Genomic DNA, 26978 nt, shown 5'->3' with positions numbered 1-26978 from the left:
GGTACACATGATGTGAGACACACAGAGAGTCGGAATAACAGCTGACATAGGCTGGTAGGAGGGAAACATCACAGTCAGTTAAGAATTTACTTGGTTAATAACGTTCTTCCAATGATTGCTCAGTTTGCACCCATCTCGGTTGAAGTTGTCTGTGTTTATATATCTGGATGGCTTCATGAGCAAATCTCTGAAGGTTGCCGGTAGGTTTGCAGAGTAACTCCGTCTTGGAAAAATCAATTTCGTGTGAGCCCACAGCGTTAAAACAATGATCGGCAATGGCAGAGGTATTGGTCCTACCGTGTTTCAGATCTGCCTTGTGTTCACGAACACAGTCCGAGACATGTCATTTCGTTTCCCCAATGTAACTGCTGCCGCAACCATAACTCCGTTTCTAGACAACAGGGTATTGCATGTCAGGAATCACATCCTTTACAGATGGGATTAAATCACACACACAAACTGACACACACTGACACACACAGAGGATTCATAATGGTTGTCTCTCTCTCTCTCAGGGGATTCATAATAGCTCTCTCTCTCTCAGGGGATTCATAATAGCGCTCTCTCTCTTTCTCAGTGGATTCATAATGGCTGTGTCTCTCTGGGAATTCGCAATGGTTAAGACGGAGACATCGAGATGCTGGGTTTCCAGCTCTGGGTCCATGTGTATCAGCATCTCCTTTGGCCGCGCGTCTCTTCAAGGAGGGTCCTGGCGGCATGGCCTCGCAGGGACAATCAGAACACCCAAGGCAACGAAATCAACAGGACGTAGCAAACAAAGACAGCCCGGTCAAGACAGGGAAACGTTTTAATGTTTGCATTCACGCTCTCGAGCATCCCGGCGGAAGCGGCGAGAAGAAGCGATTCACGGACCGCCCTTAAAAGCTGGGGGCTATGATCAAGCGCTTGGAGCCAACGGAGAAAAACAAAAAAACCGGGGGTCCAAATTGGTCAACGGTGGCTTCCCCTAATACAGGTTTTGTATTTATTTTGGTGTTAGATCCCTTATCAGTGACTACACTCAGACCTGTCAACCCCTTATCAGTGACTACACTCAGACCTGTCAACCCCCTATCAATGCCTACACCCAGACCTGTCAATCTCTAATCAATGGCTACACCCAGACCTGTCAATCTCTAATCAATGCCTACACCCAGACCTGTCAACCCCTTATCAGTGCCTACACCCAGACCTGTAAATCTCTAATCAATGCCTACACCCAGACCTGTCAATCTCTAATCAATGCCTAAACCCAGACCTGTCAACCCCTTATCAGTGCCTACACCCAGACCTGTCAATCTATAATCAATGCCTACACCCAGACTGTCAATCTCTAATCAATGCCTACACCCAGATCTGTCAATCTCTAATCAATGCCTAAACCCTGACCTGTCAACCCCTTATCAGTGCCTACACCCAGACCTGTCAATCCCTATTCAGTGCCTACACCCAGACCTGTCAACCCCTAATCATACAAACTCAACTCACTCTCACTGTAGAATAGGGGGAGATAGAACAGGGGGGAGATTATACAAATTATCAGACAAGCTACTTCACGTGACTTTCAGCCACGGATTATTCAATGCGCATAACTGTAGTTTGCGGCTACATGAACCAACTGTTCGATCAATAAAACACAGACACAAGACCATGTATTATTAGGCCCACCCTAGACTCACTGGACGTGTGCGACCCACTCGGCCCAAACTCAGTCCGGTGGTCGTCTGGACCTTCATTGGTGTCTACGCCTTGGTAATTGAGACGTTAACTACTTTACCTGATATACAGGAGGTCGTGGTTGTAATTACTGGTAAAAGCATCTCAGTGTCTTGGGGTTCCCTCCCAGTTTCTTGCGTTTCTCTCCCGGCTTCCAGAGGGGCTCTGCGTCGTTCTGCTGGGCTCGCCCCGCATCGCCTCCTTCACCCGCGCGGGCAGCGACTCGAAGAGCTCTTCCTCCACCACCAGCCCCCCGCGCCTCAGCTCCGCGCACTCCCCCAGCTCGGCCGGCAGCTCCGTCAGCCGGTTCCCCACCAGCTCCAACCTGCGCAGCCTCCTTAGCCTCCCCACCAGGCCGCTGAGTTCGCACAGCTCGTTGTTGGCGAGCGCCAGTGTCCGCAATCCCTCGCACCAGAACAACTCATCGGGCAGACGCCGCAGGGCATTGCCCGACAGAAGAAGGGTGCTCAGCTGAGTCAGCAGCCACACGTCGGGCGGCAGGGCAGCGATGGCGTTGCGGCTCAGGTCGAGGACGCGCAGGCCGTGCAGGCGGAGCAGCCCCGCGGGCAGCTCGCCCTCGATGAGGTTCCCGTCGAGGAAGAGCGAGCGCAGGGCCGGCGACCCCGCCCCCGCCGCGAACCGTGGGACGCTCACGAGGGCGTTGTCCGAAAGGCGCAGGACGGCGAGGCGCTCCCAGGCGGCCGCCGGCAGCGACGCGTCATCGCCGTCGCCCAGCGAGCGGAGGCTGTTGCGGGACAGGTCGAGGTCGCTCAAGCGTCCCAGCGCCAGCAGGGGCCGCGGAAGCTCGGCGGGCTCCAGGCCGCAGCGCGTCAGCCGCAGCGTCTCCAAGCCGCGCAGCTTGCTCAGGGGCGCCGGCGACTCGAGGCGCACGCCGAGGGCGTGCGCCGCGCGCAGGCCGCCGCCAGCGACGGCGGCCAGGCCGGGCGGGAGGCGGGCGACGCTTGTCGTCAGGCGCAGGCCCCGCAGGCGCCTGAGGCCGCCCAGCGGCTTAAGGAGCGCGGGCGTCAGGGGCCCCTCCAGGGACAGCTCCTCCAGGTGGCGCATTTCACGCAGCCAGCCCGGGACCTCCGCCTTGACCGCAAACTTCACCTGCAAGAGGGCGCGGGGGGGGCGGACGCCGCGAACGGCAACGGTGAATATCGGTCCCCGACACTGCGACTTAAATACATTTGGTGGGGGAGGTGACTTTTTGGTGATGTCACGGCCGGGTCAGTGGAGCCGAATGGACCGCTCCGACCGACCCACCCTCGCGCCCGCCCGCCCATCCACCCACCCACGCACCTCCAACTGGTGCAGCTCCTCGCTGAGGAAGGCGAGTGCGCGATTGTCAACGCTCACGGTGCAGTTCAGCAGCCGGAGTTGGTGCAGGTTCACCAACTGCACCACCGCCGCCCCCAGCGCCACCCCGTGCATCGAGTCCAGCGTCAGCACCTTCGGTGGGGGATTGGGTATGAGGGTGAGTGAGTTGGTGGGTGAGTGGGTGTGTGGGTCAGTGGGTATGTGGGTGAGTTGGTTGGGCGAGTGGGTGAGTTGGTAGACGAGTGGATGTGTGGGTGAGTGAGTTGGTGGGTGAGTGGGTGTGTGAGTTGGTGGGTGTATGGGTGAGTGGATGGGTGTGTGGGTGAGTGGGTTAGTGAGTGAGTGGGTGTGTGGGTGGGTGTGTGCGTGGGTGGGTGTGTTGGCGAGTGAGTGGGTGAGTGAGCAAGTGGGTGGGTGTGTGCGCGAGTGGTTGGGTGGGTGTGTGGGTGAGTTGGTGGGTAAGTGGGTGTCTGGATGAGTGGGTGGGTGTGTGGGTGAGTTGGTGGGTCAGTGGGTGTGTGAGTTGGTGGGTGTATGGGTGAGTGGGTGGGTGTGTGGGTGAGTGGGTTGGTGAGTGAGTGAGTGGGTGTGTGGGTGGGTGTGTGCATGGGTGGGTGTGTTGGCAAGCGAGTGGGTGAGTGAGCAAGTGGGTGGGTGTGTGCGAGAGTGGTTGGGTGGGTGTGTGGGCGAGTTGGTGGGTAAGTGGGTGTCTAGGTGAGTGAATTGGTGGGTGAGTGAGCAGGTGGGTGGGTGGGTGGGTGCATAGGTGTGTCCACGGGCACCTGTATCTGAGTGAGGCGGTATGTGTCCACTGGCACCGCTGCCAGCTTGCAGAGGCGTAGCTCGCTCTCGCCCTGCGCGTTGATCTCCAGTAGCCCCGTCAGATGCGACAGGGTCCACGCTTGATCCACGTTGACCTGCCTCAGCTTATTTTCGCTCACCTGCAGCAGCAGCAACAGCACCAGCAGCCAAGCGTGGATGGATTTTATTTGTTTCAGCAGCGAGGGCCCAATGAGCCGTACCGCCCCATGTTATACATATGTAGTGAGCAGCTTCCGAGACACATCGCGTAGAGGCCTTCTTATTTATTCTCACACTGGACGATACGTATATGTAAACATCTCTACGTAGCTACACAACCCCATCATCGGCGTCCAACTACACAGTTACTTGACTTAGCGCAGCCAGGACTCAGGACCCCCTCATGTACACCCCGGTGCGGCCAAGCCCCGCCTCCGGCCACGTCCCCTTCCAGAATCTTCAAGCAGGTTCCCGGAGCTTGCGGTCTGACTCAGCCTTTGACCTTTACTACCGATACGCCCCCCCCCTTATAATTAGTCATTACATAACTTGCCCATAACTATAATTACCCCTCCAGGCCGACAGGTGGCACCCTGTCATTACACATAGACTAACACGGCCCATAGACTCAGACAGAGACCCAAAGACTCAACATCCCCCCGTATAGCCTCGATGGACTGTTGGGGCAAGTGCTGTTAGCGAGCACCGATGCAGGCCAGGCCAGAACGGCACACGAGGGGGTGGGTGGCCAGCACCACGCTCACCACACAGAGACCCACAGTTTGTTGTCCTAACCCCGCATCTCAGATCAGCGCGGTCGGCTCCGTCCAGTGTACGGCGTGCGTGCAGCGCACAGCGTGCTCTGCGAGCGGCTTCTCCTCACCTCGGACAGGAAGACGGAGAACTTGGATGCGTAGCAGGGGTTGTACTTGTCCACTAGGTGCAGGAGGAAGGCGAAGTCGTTGCGCACATCCGGAATGTCGTCCACCCCCGTCTCCTGGCGCGTCTCCGCGAAGCTGTACTCCTTGAGCCTGCAGTGTCAGCGCCCCCCCCACCCCCCAGCACAGAGAACTCAGTGCCCGTCGACCCTTGTCCCGACGCGGAAGATCTCCCACGAAGCCAATAGTAAAACGTTACATTTAGATCTTTGTTGCAGTGTCGCCGTCCGCGCTAACCGCGTCTCCACGATCGCCGAAAAGCCCGTAGGCCAAAGCCAGAAGGCTGCCAGACGGCGATCCGGTGCCACACAACCGCTCTGCGGCAGCACCGCCGCCCCCCCCCCTCTCACCTGCAGGTCACCACCCAGTAGACGACGTAGGCACAGGTGAGCACGTAAACACACATCGTGGTCGCGTAGGCCATCCACATCATGCGGAAGATGCGCCACAGCCCGTGGACGCAGTAGAAGTTCCCGTAGCCCGTGATGTACTCGCCTTCTACGCAGTGGATGTGGTAGCGCATATTGGGGCAGGCGTAGCCGGTGTACGCGAGCACCACCAGCGCCTGCAGCAAGCGGGCCGCCGTCTGCAACACGTATATCCTGTGGAGCCCACCGCCCGCCTCCGTGTGAGCGCGGAGTTTCTTCACCTTCTCGAAGAGAGCCTTAGCCTGCTCGCCCTCCTTCTTGTCCAGGATGCGATCATCCGATGGCGTCCGCCGGTCCTCGCTCTGCCCCGGGGGGGACCGGTCGGGTGGTGCGGCCTCGCCGGGGTCGACAAACTGGACGGAGGGCCGGGGCGGTCCCGGTGGAGACTCAGGAGGCAGCTTCTCCATGGGGATTTCGCCGGATCTCGGGTCGCTGCGTACGTGGGATTGCGTGGACATCGGGCAACGCGTCATGACGCAGAGACGCACAGAGACCCATAGAGACTCACAGAGACCCTTAGAGACTCAGAGACCCATAGAGACTCACAGAGACCCGCAGAGACCCACAGAGACCCATAGAGACTCACAGAGACCCATAGAGACTCAGAGACCCATAGAGACTCACTGAGACCCATAGAGACTCACAGAGACCCATGGAGACTCACAGAGATCCTTAGAGACTCAGAGAGCCATAGAGACTCACACAGACCCACAGAGACCCACAGAGACCCATAGAAACCCACAGAGACCCATAGAGACTCACAGATACCCGCAGAGACCCATCGAAACTCACAGAGACCCGTAGAGACCCACAAAGACCCATACAGACTCACAGACACCCACATCATTACGCACATACACACGCACACAAAGATCCCCTGTATAGCCTTGACAGACTGTAGGGGCAAGTGCTGTTAGCGAGCACTTATGAAGGCTGGAATTGTACAAGAGGGGGTGGGTGGCCAGCACCACGCCTGGTCGCCTTTGTCTCCCCAGTGGCGATGTTTACCAGGTACTCATTTGAGACCGAGTCGACCTAGGGGAGGCCCAGAACTGGTTCAGATAATCGTCGCTGGTCTTGGCCGTGAGCGGGAATCGAACCTGGGTCGCCGGGTTCATAGCGCAGGTCGATAACCGCTTCACTACCGCTCCCCACAAAAACAAAACAAAGATCCCCCGTATAGCCTTAACAGACTGTAGGGGCAAGTGCTGTTAGCGAGCACCTATGAAGGCCGGAACGGTATACGAGGGGGTGGGCAGCCAGCACGACGCCCGACCGCCTTTTGTCTCCGCAGTGGCAATGTTTTTATTCACCACACCAGGTACTCATTTGAGGCTGAGTCGACCTAGGGGAGGCCCAGGACCGGTTCAGATAATCGTCACTGGTGTTGGCCGTGAGCGGGAATCGAACCCGGGTCGCCAGGTTCATAGCGCAGCGCGCTAACCGCTACACTATCGCTCCCCACAAGGCAACAAAGTCGCACACACAGACACGCACACAGAGACACACACAGAGACACACACAGAGGCAGACACACACACAGGCAACAAAGACGCACACAGAGACACACACAGGCAGACACGCACACAGAGACACGCACACACAGAGACACACGCACACACAGGCAGACACACACACAGAGGCGCACACAGAGACACACACACACAGACACACGCACACAGAGACACACACACACAGAGACACACACACAGACACACGCACAGAAACACGCACACAGAGACACTCGCACAGAGAGTCGCACAGAGACACGCACTCAGAGACACGCACACACAGAGACACACGCACACACAGAGACACGCACAGAAACACGCACACAAAGACACACACACAGACACACACACACACACACAGAGACACACACACAGAGACACAGACACACACACACAGAGACACACACACAGAGACACACACACAGAGACACACACACAGAGACAGACACACACACAGAGACACACACAGAGACACACACAGAGACACACACACAGAGACACACACACAGACACACACACACAGACACACACAGACAGACACACACAGAGACACACACACACACAGACACACACACACAGACACATACACACACAGACACAACACAAATGTCTCCCCGTGTAGTCTCCCTGACGGGCTGCGTGAGGCTGACAGACACACACAGACACACACACAGACACACACACAGAGACACACACACAGACACACACACAGAGACACACAGACACAGAGACACACACAGAGACACAGACAGAGACACACACAGAGACACAGACACAACACAAATGTCTCCCCGTGTAGTCTCCCTGACGGGCTGCGTGAGGCTTACAGAGACACACACACAGAGACACACCCACACACAGAGACACACCCACACACAGAGACACACACACACACACACAGACACACACAGACACAGAGACAGACACACACACACAGAGACACACACACACAGAGACACACAGACACATACACAGAGACACACATACAGACACAACAACAACAACCGCGATTCGCCACTAAGTGGTGGTGACGTCACCACGACGCTTGTGCCAGGCTATGTGCACCCTGAGGCCACGTGAAGTGTCAAACGCCCGCTGGCAGGAGGTTACGGGGCAGACCCAGGTGCCACGGGTCGACTGACTGAGATGACTGGCTGATGCACCACCTGTGCCCCCTACTGTGCCAACCTGCTGTGCTTTAGCCACCCGGCGCTCCGCTCGCTGTTGTGAGCGTCGCTCCTCCGCCCTCCGTTGTTGTTGGAGGGCGACTGCCTCCAACTGCCCAGTAGCATCCTTCACGAGCCTCCTCCACAGAGGCCGATCTTGACACCGCTGGTACCAGTCATCGGCAAGTCCACTCAGCTCCACGTCCTCCTGTACCACATCACTCCATCTCTTCTCTAGCCCGTGCCGCGCCCGCTTAGCCCCCTCAATCCGGCCAAACAAAAGCTGTTTCGGCATGCGGTGGCCTGGCATGCGGGCTACATGACCCAGCCATCGCAGCCTTGCCTGCCGGAGGAGCTCACCGATGGGACCCTGCCCAGATCTTTCAAGGATTTGTGAGCTCCTCACACAATCCAGTCTGGTTAAACCCAGGATGGATCGTAGGCAGGCCAGCCTAAATGTTTCTAACCGGCGAAGATGTTCCATTAGGGGGGTCCACGTTTCGCAAGCGTAGAGAAGGGAGGGAATGACTGTGGCCGAGAAGACCTGAAGCTTAGTGCGGAGCGACAGACCAGGTAGCTTCCACACAGCGTTACGCAACCGATGAAAAGATATTGCCGCTCGACTGATTCGGAGTGAGACCTCTGCTGTTAAACTGGAGCCAGTCATAAGCACACTGCCCAGGTATGGGAAACTCTCCACTCTCTCCACAACTGCCCCATCACCGATTGGGAATTGTGGGGGTGGAGTGTCCGATGGTACAAAATACCCAGGCAGGTGCTTAGTTTTGGTGGGGCTGATGGTAAGGCCCCACCTCTTAATGGCACGCTCCAGTCTCAGCAGCAGCGTCTCCAACTCCTCCTCTGACTGAGCAGCTATTACCAAGTCATCAGCATACATAACGTGGTTGAGCAATAGGGAGCCATCCCTTGACCGCACCCGGGCATCGATTAGCCTCCCATTATATCTGTACCATATGGAGATTCCCCCGGTACAGCTATTGAAGGCTTCACGAACTACGTGGTCAAAATAGATGTTAAATAATGTGGGAGCCAGAGGACATCCCTGTCGCACCCCAAGGTGTACAGGGAATGGCTCTGACTCCCGGCCACGTAGTTTTACCCGGGCCCGCTCACCATCATGAAGGTCCTTAATGATCGTGAGCAGAGGGTCGGGTACTCCAAAAGCACGAAGAACGACCCAGAGCCCAGGCCTACTGATGGTATCATAGGCCTTGACCAGGTCAATAAAGCAGAGATGTAGGTCTTGTTGGAATTCCCTACACCTCTGCTGTAGCAGACGGACAGAAAATATGGCATCTGTGCAGGACCGCCCTTTCCTGAAACCGCATTGGGGCTCCGCAAGCCTCTCCTCAGCGTGCCTGGCAAGGCGATGCTGAATAATCCTTGCCAGGACCTTTCCCGGCACACTGAGGAGTGAGATGCCCCTGTAGTTGTTACAGTCTGTGCGGTCCCCCTTCTTAAAAAGGGGGACCACCAGGGCATCCTTCCAATCCTGCGGAACCCGTCCAGTGGTCCAGAATGTTGTTATGATGTCATATAGGGCAGTCTGTGCACAAACGCCACCCTCCCTCAGCATTTCGCTTGGGAGATCATCTCTGCCCGCTGCCTTTCCTGGTCTCAGACTCCGGATCGCCTTCAATACTTCCTCAGCAGATGGCACCTCAGCCAGCCACTCACAGGGGGTGACTTCATCCAATATTTGAGGCACCGCAGCCTCAGCAGGGTCATCCTCACTTTGTGCCACGATGTTTTCCTGGCTGAGGGATTTTCCCTCCCCCAGGACCTCACAGAAATGCTCAGTAAATCTGCGAACCTGTTCCTGGGGGTCGGAAATTGGATCACCGTTTTTTCCCCTAATGATGGTAATAGGTGTGGCGCTGCAGGTTACTTTTTTGATGGAGTTAAATAGAGATTTGTGATCACGGGCCACTGAGGCAGACTCCATCTCCTCAGCAACCCGCGACCACCACCCATCCTTGCAGCGCCTCACGGCTCTCCGAACCTCCGAGCGAAGGCTGCGGTAAGCCTCCTCATTCTCTGACGTGGGATTCTGTAGCCGATGACAGTGGGCCTGTCGCTTTTTCTCAACCATCGTGAACAACTCCTCTGTCATCCAGGGTGTCTGGGGAGGTCTGGACCGCGTACCCAAAGCAGCCATTGCAGCTGCATGAGTCACAGTCCTAAACCTCGCCCATTTACCCTCGACATCAGGAGGAGTCGGGGACGATGCCAATCCCAGCCGCAGGCGATGATGAAATTCTCGCTTGCAACTTTCATCAGATAACTGAGACCAGGCCACTTTAGGTTGGAATGGGGTCCTGGGTGTACACCCACCACCGGAGTGGAAGAATGGCAGGCGCATCTTACAGATGACTAGTCGATGGTCAGAGGGCAGATCAGCTCCACGGTAGGTCCTGGTGTCAAGGACATGGGCTCGCATTCGCTGGTCCGTCACTATGTAGTCCAGCAGATGTTCTTGCTTGGACCCGGCATGCATCCATGATGTTGTGTGGATGCGCCGATGCCGGAACAGCGTGTTGGTAATTACAAGCCCATGGGCTGCACAAAAATCTAGCAGCCTCCTACCGTTGTTATTGAGCTGATCTGGCCCATGCCCTCCAATCACTCCAGACCAGGTGCCAGTATCATGACCAACTCGGGCATTGAAGTCACCCAACATGATGACTCTATCCCGAGGGGCCACTTTAGCCAGCACCTGTGACAGGAGGTCATAGAAGGCATCTGACTCATCGGCTTTGCCTGCATCCCTCCACGGATGTTCATCTTCGGTGGGGGCATAAGTAACCACGACCACCATTCCTCGCCTCCGGTTGATGGGAATGCGAGCCCAAAGTAGCCTGGGGCTTACAGCTTCCCACACCTCACCGCCACGCTCCCACGCCCCCTTCATTCTTTTGTTCAAAAGAAGACCCACACCCTGTTGTTTGGCAGTCTGCTGCCCCGAGTAGAGGACTGTCCACCCCTCATGGTGGCAGGAGCCAGAGCCGGTCCACCGGACCTCCTGAATGCCGCATAGATCCAGGCGGTACCGGTCCAGCTCCCGACAGAGGAGTGGCAGCCTCTCCTCTGCAGTGAGCGTTCGAACATTCCACGTGGCCAACCGTAGTGACTTTTCGTTGTTTCTGGAGTAGCCCCGAGGGTAGGTATTCAATCTCCTGGCTCCGCCAATTGGGGTTTGGCCAGGAGACGTCATAGACGCCTGGCCCCCCGGGGCCTCCGGCACAAGCTTAGTTGCTACATATTTCAGTTTAATTCGTAGTTTCGTGGTAATTAATTGAAGGTGGAGGGGTTACCAGCCCCTCGCACCCGTCCAGAGCCCCCGTTTAGCCCCTGTGGTGGACACATATGCCATGAGGGGAGGAGCCAATCAAAATTGGATCTCCCCCCACAGCGCTGTCCACGACAGAGTTGCCCGTCCGGCACCGCGAGGAGGTAGGGGGTTGTTTTGCCGGACAAAACAGACACACACACACAGAGACACACACACAGACACACACAGAGACACACAGACACAACACACACAGACACACACAGACACACACACACAGAGACACACACAGAGACACACACACAGAGACACACACACATAGACACACAGAGACACACACAGAGACACACAGAGACACACACACAGAGACACAGACACACACAGAGACACACACACAGACACACACACAGACACACACACAGAGACACACACACAGAGACACACACACAGACACATACACAACACACACAGAGACACAGAGACACAACACAAATGTCTCCCCGTGTAGTCTCCCTGACGGGCTGCATGAGGCTGACAGAGCCCGCGCATCTTTGTGGACCTCAGGCTGAGGGCGAGAGGTCGGCTCCACTCTCGCACTCACCGCCCTCGTTGTGTCGCTCGCTCTCGGTCACGATTTTGTTTTATTATAGTCGTAGTAGTTGTTATTACAGTTTTAGTTATTATAGCAGTTCATGTTTTTTATTACTATTGTAATTGTTTATATTATTGCTGTTGTAAGTTGTTGATGTTATTATTAGTGTTATAGTTATGATTGTAGATGTTGTTATTATAGTAGTTATACTTATGATTATAGATGTTGTGGTGGTGGTTGTTCGTCTCCTCAGAACACACAGCCGCCTTCTCCCGCCAAAACGCGACACTTTGGTGGTGGAGGGAGAGGGTCGTGTGGGCGAAACCAACACGGGCAGCGGGCGAGGGAGGGGTGAATGTAACCGGCGAACTTAAATTGTTTTAATTTAGGGGGGTACACAGCAAACTCCACCTTTCACTAACGCCAGCGCGCCCCTCTTGCTTCTTGTCGCTATGGATGAAATAATTAAACATCAAACAAATTCGCTACATTTATTCAGCGCGTCTTGAGTTTTGATGGTTTTCATTCCCCTCCCCCTCTTCCGGGCTATGCTTGGTATAGTCTGAAAGGCAGCAGCGCCTTATCTAGTCTATGCTATTTACCATGGGCCTTAATCCAGGCTATGAAATAAAGTTCAATGTCACGTGCAATGGAGCTGACCAATTAAAAAACACCCCCAAAATATCAACACCACGTGACTCCTGGTGGGAGGGGGGTTGCCATCTTGGTAAGGGAGAAGCCACCACACACCCCCTTACCCAAGATGACCGCCCACACGTTGTTTGACTGGTTGTTGGGGAGAACCTCTGATAGCCAATAGCGACTATTAGGCGACTATTCACACTCGACTATTGCGGAGCTGTAGAAGCCCATCACGCTTTTACCCCGTCGTGGTCTTTGCGCAGGCAAAGTGAGTTCTCAGGCCCGTACGGGCGTACAGCCGTTTCAATATGGGCAAACAACAATACAAATCCGTGTCGATTTGTTTGTGTTTCTTCCTTGTGATGGGACTTTGTAGGATTAACGTTGAGATTTATAAGGGGCATGGGGTGATCAGTCAGGTCTGAATTGGTCTGTAATAAGGTAGGGCACTGATAAGGGGTTGACAGCTGTGTAGTGTATAGTGTAGTATAATGTATAGGATGAACGTTGAGATTTATAAGGGGCACGGGGTGATCGACAAGGTCTGAATTGGTCTGTAATAAGGCAGAGCGCCGATAAGGGGTTGACAGCTGTGTAGTGTATAGTGTAGTATAATGTATAGGATGAACGTTGAGATTTATAAGGGCCACAGGGTGATCAGTAAGGTCTGAGTTGGTCTGTAATAAAGTAGGGCACTGATAAGTGGTTGACAGCTGTGTAGTGTATAGTGTAGTATAATGTATAGGATGAACGTTGAGATTTGTAAGGGCCACGGGGTGATCATTAAGGTCTGAGTTGGTCTGTAATAAGGTAGGGCACTGACAAGGGGTTGACAGCTGTGTAGTGTATAGTGTAGTGTAATGTATAGGATGAACGTTGAGATTTATAAGGGGCACGGGGTGATCGACAAGGTCTGAATTGGTCTGTAATAAGGTAGGGCACTGATAAGGGGTTGACAGCTGTGTAGTGTATAGTGTAGTATAATGTATAGGATGAACGTTGAGATTTCTAAGGGCATGGGGTGTTCAGTAAGGTCTGAGTTGGTCTGTAATAAGGTAGGGCACTGATAAGTGGTTGAGAGTTATGCTACTGACACTAACGGTGTGACTATGCATACGTAGCCATTCAGAGTGTTCAATGTCGGCCTGGGTGCTGCGGTCATCCAGGCGGGCACCGTTCTGGCCCACGCAGTGGCCGCGTGTCGTGGGGAGGCCGGCGAGGCGACCACAGATGTCTCGTGGCCACGGTGAAGCGGAGGAGCGAGCCAGACGAATCATGGATGGACGCGCTGCGCTGCAAGAATTCCGATTTTATCCGGCGAGCGGCGGGGCGATTTTTCAAAACATTTTCAGTCAGGGTAAATATGACACTTTGGCCGCACGTCCCTGATGGCAGCACCGCATTGACACGGGCAACGCCGCTTCCGTACGCCAGAATTCACACGGGCTCAGTCGTCAGGAGGAGGACCACGTTCACCACTGCGGTCGACGAGGGGAGCTCTCGTTGTTCCCGTTAAGAAACACGATGGGAGTCTGCGGCTGCGCGTGGATTTCCACCAATTGAACAGGGTCTCCGTGGCAGATGCACACCCGCTCCCACGGATGGACGATTCATTGGATGCCCTGTCGGCCGTGTGGGTTTTCTACCACACTTGACTTGTCGTCGGGGTGTTGGCAGTTGCCTCTTGATGAGAGCTCTAAACCAAATCCTGCGTTCTGAACACCTCGGGCTCTGTTCCAGTTTAATTGTCTCCCGATGGGACTCCACTCGGCTCCGGTCACGTTCCAGCGACTCACGCAGCTGATCCTAGCAGGCCTCCAATGGGACTCGTGCCTTATTTATTTGGACCACGTGATCGTCTTCGGATGCATGTTCCAGGAGCAGCTGCAGCGGTCGCGATCGGTGTTTGTTAAACGTTTAGGCGGCCAATCTTACGTTTAAACCACAGGAGTGTCATCTCCTGCAGACATCGGTTCGCTACTTGGGGCACATCGTCAGCGAGTCCGGGATAGCCACGGACCCCAACAAAACTGCGTGCGTGCGCAACATGGCCAACCCCCACGTCGGTGGGTGACGTTTGCAGCTTTGTCGTATTACCGCCGCTTTGTGCCCAAATTTTGCAAAAATTGCAAAACCGCTCCACCCTCTCACCACGGAAAGGCCAAAGATTTCGGTGGGGAGGGGGGGTGGAGGAGGAAACCGCATTTGTCGCGCTGTGGGACGGCCTCGTGACTGCTTTGTGACGTCATACACCAACGTGCATTGAGGCCCTTATAAGGACTGCTTTGTGACGTCATACACCAACGTGCATTGAGGCCCTTGTAAGGACTGCTTTGTGACGTCCTACACCAACGTGCATTGAGGCCCTGATAAGGACTGCTTTGTGACGTCATACACTAACGTGCATTGAGGCCCTTATAAGGACTGCTTTGCGACATCATACACCAACGTGCATTGAGGCCCTTGTAAGGACTGCTTTGTGACGTCATACACCAACGTGCATTGAGGCCCTTAAAAGGACTGCTTTGTGACGTCATACACCAACGTGCATTGAGGCCCTTGTAAGGACTGCTTTGAGACGTCACATACCAACATGCATTGAGGCCCTTGTAAGGACTGCTTTGTGACGTCATACACCATTTGCCATGACGTCCAAGCCATTAAACACCGGAACAACGAACGTGCCATTCAAGTACATCTTGAAACCCATTATCTGAAATAGTTTGTATTAAACAATAACTAAATAATAGAAACACGTTTACAATATTGAGCGAAGTTATAGTCAAGCTCAACAGGACCACAAAAGCTCAGATATGTGGTGCATAATAAATGAATCAATCTGATTGAAATCATGAACTGGCCAAACACTTTTCGATTTCAACATCACCTTATAAAATAACATTTTAAATATAAGCGCACAACTTTATCTATCTGTGATGAGCGCTGCACTTTCCGTTGTTTTCATGCAGGGGGCGCTGCAAACCGACGCACCCCCTGCATGGACAACGGAGGCGCAGGGACAGACGTTCGATTACGTTGGAATCGATCTGCAGACGGCCGTCTTCTCGCACGGCCAGCTCCGTGTCGCCTTATCTTGATCCCGCAATCCCAAACAGGTGAAAGTCCGCATCGAACCGAACCCCCGGCAAGGCCATCTACATAATGATGAGAGAAAATTCACACGAAATGTCCTTTTCAATGAAGTCTTCCAAATGTAAATTGATACAAGCTTTTAATGAAGAAATAAAATAATCTAATTCAAAACACAACACAATTCAAAGATGTTTCATTTTAAAACTTCAAAACGGAGCATGGGGTACTTGCGTGAATTCGTCCTTCGTGTGCAAATGTTGTGACTTTCCTGGCCTGAAGGCCGTCAATGTGTTGGACCATCAAATGGTGCACAGCGTCTCAACAACAGCAGTGGGGTTTGCTTCAAACGATGGATACGAACATCCAGACGTGAATCAGCAAGGAGCATTTCTAGTCCTAGTTAGACAAAATCTACGTCAACACGTAAGACAAAACTACAATTCGTGTTGTAGAGAATGTACCTCCTACACATGTAACTTTAAGTGGTATGCCTTGTAACTGATGAATGATCCAAGCGTGCTCCCTATTTCAAAGACAATGAGTTGCTCCAGAGGCAGACGCTTCGTGAAACACAAAAGTACCCTTTGACCTGTATCACAAGAACAACGGGTCTCACCTGAGTTCTCTGTACAGGTTACTTCCAAACACACACACTTTGTCCTAACATCACTTATTCAATGTTTGACCCTCAGACAAAATGTTACATGCACACGCACAATCAGACAAGTATGCATTCTAAATCATTGACGGGCATATTACCAACATTGAATTACTGCAGCGAAATTGACTGCATCACGTTACATCGCATTAACAAGAAGTTATTTTACAAATACGCACCGTCTGCTTAACAGTGTATGCACAACGTACTATTGTTGCGTCATTCAAAACGAGTAGGCCATTGCATGCTGGCGCCTGGGTCAAAATGTATCAAATTTAAAACATTACGCTACAAATAATAGATCACGGCACTTCGATGGCAACACAAGCAATCGTCATCAGGTGGGACAAGCACAGCAGCAATAAGAGGAAACTGCTGGAGTAGGCGCCTACTACTTCAGCAGTTTCTCTTGCTGTGGTTGTCCCACCTGATGACGATTGCTTGTGTTGTGATCTAAACGCCGTGATCTGTTATGTTTCTACCCACGTGGTGACTTTACCAAAAGAACTCAAGAGTGTGGATTCCTGCAGTCACGAAAGCTTCGAATCAAGATTGCCTACAAACTACACAACTGAGATGACGCATCAATCATCGCCCCCTACTGACAGGCTCTTGTCCACATGCAGGCCGGTGCAGGGCCACCACCTTGTGCCACACAGGGGCAGCTGCTATTTGGGGATGCTCTTCGAGTGTTTCAAACAAGGTACGACACAAAACTCCGAGTTGCTGAGGCGGTGAAGCAAGCACCGTGTAAATACAAAGATTATAACATAGTGAATGCTTGGGAGCTTATTGCCTCTCGCTCCTGGTGAGAGATCTACCCAACCCACAGGTCCACAAAGACTGGCCGCCCTTACTCTGCAGGATGAACCTAAGAAATGAGTGTTCAACTTCACATTCTTGTCATTAAAGGCCTGTGACAAAGGTGCATCTATTGTAGCGACATCGTCTTTGGCTTACACATCTGCCAGGTCTCCACTTGACTTTGTATTGTCTAGGAGCAAGTCCACCCACACCTCCACTTCCACAAACTGCTGGGAGTTGCCTCACTCTGCCTCACAGTCAGAATTCTCCTCCTGCTTCACGTTGTGAAGGTCCCATTTTGGAGTTGAATCTTCACATTTTGCCTTCACTTCTTTGCTCATCACTTCTTCCCTCTTCACCATCACCTCTTCATATGTCACCTCGATACCTTTAAAAGTGTCCAAGCTGGGATTTTCGTCCGGTTCTTGTTTCATGAGGGATGGGCTTATTGCGGCACTTTGACTTTCACAAGCTGATTCAGACTCCACTCCTTGTGGATCTTCTGATGCTTCTGTGTTCTCTGGTGTACTTGAAGATGTGATGAATCTGCAAACGGCTTCCCACACAGAGTACACTTGAAGGGTTTCTCTCCCATGTGTGTTCTCTGGTGTGTTACAAGATCAGATGACTATGCAAACGTCTGCACGCACGCACTGCACTTGAAAGGTTTCTCTCCTGTGTGTTCTCTGGTGTTTTTTAAGAGCAGATGACCGTGAAAATGCCTTCCCACAAACACTGCACTTGAAGGGTTTCTCTCCCGTGTGTGTTCTCTGGTGTATTACGAGATTATATGACTGTGTAAACGCCATCCCGCACATCGTGCACCTGAAGGGTTTGTCTCCCGTGTGTGTTCTCTGGTGAGTTACAAGAGCAGATGACTGTGCAAACGCCTTCCCACACACACTGCACTTGAAGGGTTTCTCTCCCGTGTGTGTTCTCTGGTGTATTACAAGATTACATGACTGTGTAAACGCCTTCCCGCACACAGTGCACCTGAAGGGTTTCTCTCCCGTGTGTGTTCTCTGGTGGTTCTGAAAAACTGATGGCCATGCAAACGCCTTCCCACAAACAGTACATTTGAAGGGTTTTTCTCCTTTGTGACTTCTCTGGTGCCGTGTCAGATTTCCAGTCCGGTCCGTGCTGTATGCACGCTGGTCGCATTGTTGACTTGTCGTACCGAGCTGCGCTGAGTGCCTTTGCTCCATCAGACCAAATCTGCAGAGGAAGCGTCAGCTGCAGACAGAAAAAAAGAATATCCACACCATCTACACGTCAGGCACAGAGGAATGCACACGTGACTTACACGTCTATACTTATTAATATATTCATGATGTAGTGAAAAAGTTTCCCAAATTCATCAGATTTGATGAATCTGCAAACGCCTTCCACACAGAGTGCACCTGAAGGGTTTCTCTCCATGGGTTGCTATAGCACACAATGAGAGGGCAAATGTTATTAATATGCCTGGAAGCCTTCATATCTTCCAAGATGAATGTTAACTAAAAACTCTAAGCACACAATTTCGGCTGTCTGACTACAAAAGGAATATATATGAAAGCTAAATTCAGCTGACATAGCAAAGGGTGTTGAAAACAATACTATTTGTGTTATGCAGAAATGCATAAATTAATGTTCAATCACAACTTAGAGGTGTGAATCCAGGCTCAGATGTTCTTGAATGCTGGGGATGAACAGTTCCGACTTCAGCTGCATGTGTGTGCTGTGTTCACCTCCTGTTTCCATTCTTACAAAGCGTCCCAGAGGAAAACAAAAATAAACTATTGTTTTGATATAACCTCCGTGTGCAATAGAGTTAATAGACTTTACTGCAAACACAAACTTGACACTGTCACACACTGCCATGGGTAAACAGGTGGCGGTGTGACCAGAACCATGCCTGGCCATCTTCATCTGCTCAGCATTAATTCTTCCTCACTCCACCAAGTAATGAATCGAGGATCAAGCAACATAGCCGAGGCTATCCGTGTCTGTCTCTCTCTCCCCGTGGTGAAGGTGTTCCCCTCCACACATTCAGAGTCAACAGCGGCATGCGCTTAGCGTCTTTGATCGATAGATACATTAACACACGTATTGTTGGTTCTTTCAGTAAAGTAACGTAGATAGAAAATAAAAATAACAGATTAAATTCAATAAGATAAAGACCACTTGTGTTGCGATCAAAACGTCGTGGGTTTATTGCTTTATTTTAAAAAAAATTATTTTTTTATTATTTTATTTTATATCTACGTGACTTTACCGAATAAACCAAGAATATTAATTCCTGCAGTCACCAAAGTTTTAAGTCAAAACATTCACACACGTTGACAAAGCCTCACCTTGTGTTGTTGTGGGCAGGTCGCTTCTGATAACAAGAGCGGTATAGCAGCTCAAGCGGGCTTGGCCTGGTGAAAAAAAATAAAAACTGCGAGAATATTTACAATAAAACAAAGTTACAAAGTGGCGAGCCGGGTGAAGACAAATTAAACTTAAGCGAGATAATTAAAGTAAATGCAATCAGGCGAGGGCAGGAGGCAAGGCCCCGCGTGGCTAGGCCCCGCGTTGTAAAGTTCCAACCTGGACATCGATTCCCATGCTCGCTGCTACTCAACTGACATCCCTACGAGAGAGAGAGGCTCTACCTTGGTAAACAACAACACCCACCACAACCACCACCACAACAACCACAATCGCAATGAGAATTTCTCACCTTGGATTTCAGTGCAGGAAGCGACAGCTTCCTGTTACCTCATGACGTCACGCGGCAGCAGGTGACGTGACGTCACTTCCGGAATACAAGACACGCTCCTCCCACAATGAGCTGCTCCGTAACTAATTAAATTAGAGAATTAATAAATTATGTTAATGTGACCCGTTCCATGTGTCGTGGGCAATGAACTGGTCGCAATAAACTCGCGACGGCTTTAACGAATACATTATGTTAATGAGCCACCAGTCACTGGGCGTAGCTTTGCCCAAATAAGGATTGGCACTGGAACGATATCGGCAGTGACGCAAGCGGAGGTGACATCACGCTCAAGAGCGCAGTGGACGGCTGAGGGATGAATACCTTGGTGACATGACGTCACTATCGAGGTACACCTCCCCCTGGCGTTTCACGCCGATGAAGTAATGCTGAGAGATGACGTCACAGAGCGGGATTGGAGTTTAAGTTGATTTAGATTCATTTTCCATTGCTCCCTCCCTTGGGTGCGTGGGCTCAGCTACAACAACAACGTGGACATTATTGTGTATACAGTGTGTGTGTGCACTGTGTGTGTGTACACTGTGTGTATACTGTGTGTGTGTATATACTGTGTGTGTACAATGTGTGTGTGTGTACACTGTGTGTGTGTACACTGTGTGTGTGTACTGTGTGTGTGTACACTGTGTGTGTACACTGTGCGTGTGTGTACACTCTGTGTGTGTGTGTGCACTGTGTGTGTACACTGTGTGTGTGTACACTGTGTGTGTGTACACTGTGTGTATACACTGTGTGTATACTGTGTGTGTGTACACTCTGTGTGTGTGTACACTATTGTGTGTACACTGTGTGTACACTGTGTGTGTGTACACTGTGTGTACACTGTGTGTGTGTACACTGTGTGTGTGTACACAATGTGTGTGTACACAATGTGTGTGTGTACACTGTGTGTGTACACTGTGTGTGTACACTGTGTTTGTTAACCCTGTGTACATACACTGTGTGTGTACACTGTGTGTGTGTACACTGTGTGTGTACACTGTGTGTGTGTACACTTTGTGTGTGCACTGTGTGTGTACACTGTGTGTGTGTACACTGTGTGTGTACACTGAGTGTGTGTGTACACTGTGTGTGTGTACAGTTTGTACACTGTGTGTGTGTACACTGTGTGTGTGTGTACACTGTGTGTGTACACTGTGTGTGTGTACACTGTGTTTACACTGTGTGTGTGTGTACACTGTGTGTGTACACTGTGTGTGTGTACACTGTGTGTGTGTGTACAATGTGTGTGTACACTGTGTGTGTACACTGTGTGTGTGTATGTACACAATGTGTGTGTGTACACTGTGTGTACGTATATACACTATGTATGTACATACACACTGTGTGTATATACTGTGCGTGTACACAATGTGTGTGTACACTGTGCGTGTGTACACTGTGTGTGTGTACACTGTGTGTGTGTACACTGTGTGTGTACACTGTGTGTGTACACTATGTGTGTGTGTGTACCCTGTGTGTGTGTGTACACTGTGTGTGTATACTGTGTGTGTACACTGTGTGTGTGTACACTGTGTGTGTGTACACTGTGTGTGTACACTATGTGTGTGTGTACCCTGTGTGTGTGTACACTGTGTGTGTATACTGTGTGTATACACTGTGTGTGTGTGTACACTGTGTGTGTGTACACTGTGTGTGTACACTGTGTGTGTGTACACTGTGTGTGTACACTGTGTGTACACTGTGTGTGTGCACACTGTGTGTTTACACTGTGTGTGTACACTGTGTGTGTGTACACTGTGTGTATACTGTGTGTGTACACTGTGTGTTTACACTGTGTGTGTACACTGTGTGTGTGTGTGTACACTGTGTATACACTGTGTGTGTCTGTGTACACTGTGTGTGTACACTGTGTGTGTGTACACTGTGTATATACACTGTGTGTACACTGCGTGTGTGTGTGCACTGTGTTTACACTGTGTGTGTACACTGTGTGTATACAGTGTGTACACTGTGTGTGGGTGGGTGAGTGAGCGACTGGGTGAGTGGGTGAGTTTGGCGCAGTAGCGGGTACAGGTGGTGCATCAGCCAGTCATCTCAGCCGTCTCAGTCAGTCGACCCGTGGCACCTGCTGGGCCTGCCCCGTGACTTCCTGCCAGCGGGCGTTCGACACTTCACGTGGCCTCAAGGTGCACCTAGCCTGGCAGAAGCGTCGTGGTGGCGTCACCGTCACTTAGTGGCGAATGGCGGTTGTTGTTGTTGGCAAAAACAACTCCCTACCTCCGCGTGGTGCCGGACGGGCAACGTTGTCGTGGACAGTGCTGTGGGGTGGAGGGCCAATTCCAATCGGCCTCTTCTCTCAGGGCATTTGCGACCACCATAGCGGCTAATTAATTGAAGGTGGAGGGGCTGGTAACCCCTCCACCTTCATTTACTTAATTGAAGGTGGAGGGGTTACCCACTCACCCACCCACTCACCCAGACACTCACCCAGACACTCACCACCCACTCACTCACCCGTCCACACACATCCACCCACTCACCCAGTCGCCCACACACCCAGCCACTCACAACAATCGCCACTAATTGGCGGTGACGTCACCACGACGCATGTGCCAGGCTCACGTGGTTAGCAGTAATTAATTAATTAAGCCCCTCTCCACCTTCAATTAATTAACCCCTCCACCTTCAATTGATTACCGCTAACCACGTGACCCTGGCACAAGCGTCGTGGTGACGTCACCGCCAATTAGTGGCGATTGTTGTGAGTGGCTGGGTGAGTGGCTGGGTGAGCGAGCAGGTGAGTGAGTGGATGAGTGGCTGGGTGAGCGAGCAGGTGAGTGAGTGGGTGAGTGGCTGGGTGAGTGAGCGGGTGAGTGAGTGGGTGAGTGGCTGAGAGAGTGGGTGAGTGAGTGGGTGAGCGTGTGGGCATCTGGGTGAGTGGGTGGGTGAGTGGGTGGTGAGTGTGTGAGCGACTGGGTGAGTGTGTGGGTGAGTGAGTGGGTGAGTGAGTGTGTGAGCTGAGTGTGTGGGCGACTGGGTGAGTGGGTGGGTGAGTGGGTGGTGAGTGTGTGAGCGACTGGGTGAGTGAGTGTGTGGGTGAGTGAGTGAGTGGGTGAGTGAGTGAGTGTGTGAGGTGAGTGTGTGGGCGACTGGGTGAGTGGGTGGGTGGATGAGTGGGTGGGTGACTGTGTGAGTGAGTGAGCAACTGGGTGAGTGAGTGTGTGAGGTGAGTGTGTGGGCGACTGGGTGAGTGGGTGGGTGAGTGGGTGGTGAGTGTGTGAGCGACTGGGTGAGTGTGTGGGTGAGTGAGTGTATGAGGTGAGTGTGTGAGCGACTAGGTGAGTGTGTGGGTGGATGAGTGGGTGGGTGACTGTGTGAGTGAGTGAGCAACTGGGTGAGCAACTGGGTGAGTGAGTGTGTGTGCGACTGGGTGAGTGAGTAGGTGGGTGTGTGTGTAGATGAGTATGTGAGCGACTGGACGAGTGAGTGTATGAGTGGTTGGGTGAGTGTGTGGGTGGGTGAGTGGCTGAGTGAGTGGGCGAGTAAGTGAGCAAGTGAGTGGGTGAGTGAGTGGGTGAGCCAGCAGGTGAGTGATTGGGGAGTGGCTGAGTGAGTGGGTGAGTAAATGGGTGGGTGAATGTGTGAGCGACTCGGTGAGTGAGTGGATGAGTGAGGAGGGGTACTGCGGAGGGTGGGGGGGGTGTACAGGGGGTAAGGGGTAATGATTATTATACAGGGCGGTACAAAAGTCAGGACACAGTTTCTTGGGTTTCTCTTTAAGTTCATTGTGATGTTTCGAGTTTATATAGTTTAACACGTAGCAGGCTTTCGCGACCAATATTATTCATTATAAAGGTTTTTGGGTAAGATCGCGTTATTTATAAATGTGTCGTAACCCTCCACCACCCGACACGGCCAATCAGCAAAAAAAGTGTCACGTTGACAAAAGACAAATAGTTCACTACTTTAGCTCACCGGTTTGTTGAAGAGTGAATCCACAACATTTACAGTTTGAGTAGTGTGACGTTTCGCTGGTAATTACATCCAGCATCATCGGGCAATTCACCAGAATGGTAAAGCCCTCTCCACTTGCTCCCGGTCTTAAATAGAGCAGCAGCAGGGTGACGTCATCATTTAACTCATATCAGGTGTAGTGATTTGAGGCTGAGGGGGGGGTATTGTAATTATATAATCGAATAGTAATCAGTCAATGGTTATGATTAGTAATGAGTTGTAGATTAGCAATTAGTTGTAATGTGTGTTAGTAATCCGTTAATTAGTATGTGTTTCCCCTATAAGGAATTGTAATATGTATTATTTAATAATACGCTTCCAGGCCGCACTAAGCCTGTAGCTGTCAGAGCGATTAAAGTTATTTTTATTCCTCTCAATTTCAATGGATTCTCTAATTAGTCTTTGCCAGCAATAATTAGTTTTACACAACACTTCAACGTTATCAAAATCAATTGAGTGTCCTTGTTGACAAGCATGTTCTGCCACTGCCGACAGTTGTGTTTGAGATAATTTTATATTTCTCTGATGTTCTTTTAGTCTTACGCTGATGTTACGTCCCGTCTGTCCAATATAGCATCTGCCACATAAACAATTAATCCGATATACACCTTCTGTTGATAATTTAGGTAATGCGTTTTTAGTGCAAGATACTAGTTTTTGAATTTTGTGTACTGTACCAAATCTTACTGTAATGTTTTGCTTTTGCAAAACACGGGCTAATTTGTCAGTTACTCCTGAGATATATGGAATTTTTATTGTTTTAACAATGTGATCGCTTTCAGCAGTATTGCTTTGCGATCGTGATTTGGCATTCAGTGCTCTGTTGATTTGAGCATTATTGTAGCCATTCTGTCCTAGTGCGTCTTTAACGTGTTTGATCTCTCTCACTAGACTCTCTCCATCTGACACTGTTTTAGCCCGATGTATCAGCGTCTTGATAAGAGAGGATTTCTGAGCTGGATGATGATGTAAATCTGCATTCAGATAGGCATCAGTGTGCATTTGCTTTCTGTAAGCGCTGTGTGTTATTTTACCGTTTAGGCCATGTCCAAGCAAAATATCTAGGAATGGGAGTGTGTTATTCACCTCCATTTCCATGGTGAACTGGATGGCCGGGTTTTGTGCATTGAGATGATTTAGAAAATCATTAAGCGTATCTTTACCATGTGGCCAGACAACCAAAGTGTCATCCACATATCTAAACCAAAAAGATGGTTTTAATGTGAATTATTTGTCTTTTGTCAACGTGACACTTTTTTTTGCTGATTGGCCGTGTCGGGTGGTGGAGGGTTACGACATATATAAATAACGCGATCTAACCCAAAAACCTTTATTATGAGTTTATATAGGTAGCTCTGCTTAAACGCGTCTCTCTCTCTCTCCATCCATCTCTGTCTTCACTCTCTCCCTCTCTTCATATCCCCTGTAGGTTCGGGCCCGAGCGAGTTCCTGCCGGGGATTTGGCTCTTCAGGAGTTGATTCCCCCCGTGACTTTGTCGGCACGAGGCGACCGCGTGGAGTGTCAAGGGCTCCACCGGGCCCCAAGGCGCCGCCCCAGCACCACCGTAGCAGCCAAACCACCGGTGCTCGGCATGGCCTGTATGAAGGTCCTGCCGGACCTCATGTTGCGCACGGGGTACAGCATCGTCCAGGAGAACAGACAGAGGAAGTTCGGACCGCCGCCCGACTGGCAGGGGCCCCCTCCCGCCCGTGGCTGCGAGGTGTTTCTGGGGAGGATCCCGCGCGACCTCTACGAGGATGAGCTGGTGCCCGTGCTGGAGACGGTGGGGAAGCTCTACCAGCTCCGCCTCATGATGCATTATAGCGGAGCGAACCGCGACGCTCGCCCAAGCCACTTATGCCGTCAAGAAACTCAACAAATTAGAGATCCGTCCCGGACGCCGCATTGCAGTCTGCATCAGCGTGGACAATCGCCGCCTCTTTATTGGGGGGCTGCCAGAGGACAAGAAGCGAGCGGAGGTGATGATGGCGATGAGCGGTGCCACGGAGGGCGTGGTGGACGTCAAGATGAGCGTCTGTTACTGGGACAAAACCCTCAACCGAGGCTACGCGTTCATCGAGTACGGGAGCCATCGCGCGGCCGCCATGGCCCGGAAGAAGCTCCTTCGAATCGACTTCCGGCCGTGGGGCCGGACCATCAAGGTGGACTGGGTCATCCCGGAACGGGCGGCCGCGGCGGCGGCGGCGGAAGACGAGGAGGAGAGGGAGCCGGCGGTGCCAGACCTACTGCAGCCGGAGTGCACGGCCACCGGCAAGGCCGCGCACAGCCTGTTTGGGGGCTGGGGGGCACGCACGTGGTTGTGGTGGGTACCTCTCCACCTGCGGCCCATGCCCGTGGCTCTCGAGGCGCTGCCGCAGGCGGCCATGCTGTCGTGGGAGGTGCGGCTGCGGATGCTGTGCCGGACCGCCGGCATCAGCTACCCAATCTTCGAGCTGCACGCTCACTCGGAGCCCGGGATACCCGTGGGCCTCCTCTATAAGGTGTCGATTCCCGGGATGGGAGAAGGCGCCGGCATCTTCCCCGAATTTCTGAGCTCCAGCGAGGAGGGAGCACGGGAGGTGGCGTGTCAGCTCGCCTACAACATCCTCAGCAAGGCGAATCCCCCGCCTCCGGCCACGCCCTCTCGTGGAACCTTGGAGCAGGTTTCACGAGAGGGCGTGGCCAGAGGCGTGGCTAGGCCCCGCCTCCAGCCATGCCCTCTCGTGGAACCTTTCGAGCAGGTTACCGGAGTAACTCGGCTAGCCCCACCTGTTGCCCTTGCCCCAGATGTGCCTCCTTCCCTGATTGGTTGTTACCTCTGTGGCCGTACCTGTTAAGCCCTTGCCAGGCCAGCGGGTGTCACCCTGTCATGTCAGCAGGTGTTACCCTGTGATGTCAGCAGGTGTCACCCTGTGATGTCAGCATGTGTCACCCTGTCATGTCAGCAGGTGTCACCCTGTCATGTCAGCAGGTGTCACCCTGTGATGTCAGCAGGTGTCACCCTGTGATGTCAGCAGGTGTCACCCTGTGATGTCAGCAGGTGTCACCCTGTGATGTCAGCAGGTGTCACCCTGTCATGTCAGCAGGTGTCACCCTGTGATGTCAGCAGGTGTCACCCTGTGATGTCAGCAGGTGTCACCCTGTGATGTCAGCAGGTGTCACCCTGTGATGTCAGCAGGTGTCACCCTGTGATGTCAGCAGGTGTCACCCTGTCATGTCAGCAGGTGTCACCCTGTGATGTCAGCAGGTGTCACCCTGTCATGTCAGCAGGTGTCACCCT

At 52.2% G+C, this 26978-nt stretch overlaps 2 protein-coding genes across 2 annotated transcripts; one reads left to right on the top strand and one right to left on the bottom strand.

Annotated features, from left to right (window-relative positions):
* Positions 1-790: 790 nt before the first annotated feature.
* Positions 791-12053, bottom strand: LOC116958739 (volume-regulated anion channel subunit LRRC8E-like). The gene is made up of 6 exons (XM_032981465.2): positions 11792-12053; positions 5126-5635; positions 4721-4868; positions 3819-3977; positions 3019-3168; positions 791-2826 (listed from the first exon to the last, which is right to left on the bottom strand). Exons 2-6 carry the CDS (start codon positions 5608-5610, stop codon positions 1822-1824), a joined length of 1947 nt encoding a protein of 648 aa, XP_032837356.2. The 5' UTR covers positions 5611-5635; positions 11792-12053; the 3' UTR covers positions 791-1821.
* A 9513-nt stretch (positions 12054-21566) lies between these two features.
* On the top strand, positions 21567-26568 carry LOC142915727 (uncharacterized). The gene is made up of 2 exons (XM_076061423.1): positions 21567-21869; positions 25127-26568. The coding sequence occupies exon 2, from the start codon at positions 25681-25683 to the stop codon at positions 26533-26535; it is 855 nt and encodes a 284-aa protein (XP_075917538.1). The 5' UTR covers positions 21567-21869; positions 25127-25680; the 3' UTR covers positions 26536-26568.
* Positions 26569-26978: the final 410 nt, after the last annotated feature.

The sequence above is a fragment of the Petromyzon marinus genome, unplaced genomic scaffold (genome assembly GCF_048934315.1).
Source record: "Petromyzon marinus isolate PM22_M1 ecotype Great Lakes invasive population unplaced genomic scaffold, UKy_Petmar_22M1.pri1.0 PM_G_Scaffold_34, whole genome shotgun sequence".
Classification (NCBI taxonomy): Eukaryota; Metazoa; Chordata; class Hyperoartia; order Petromyzontiformes; family Petromyzontidae; genus Petromyzon; species Petromyzon marinus.
Note: the sequence above shows the minus strand (reverse complement) of the source record. Positions and strands in the feature narration are given on the sequence as shown.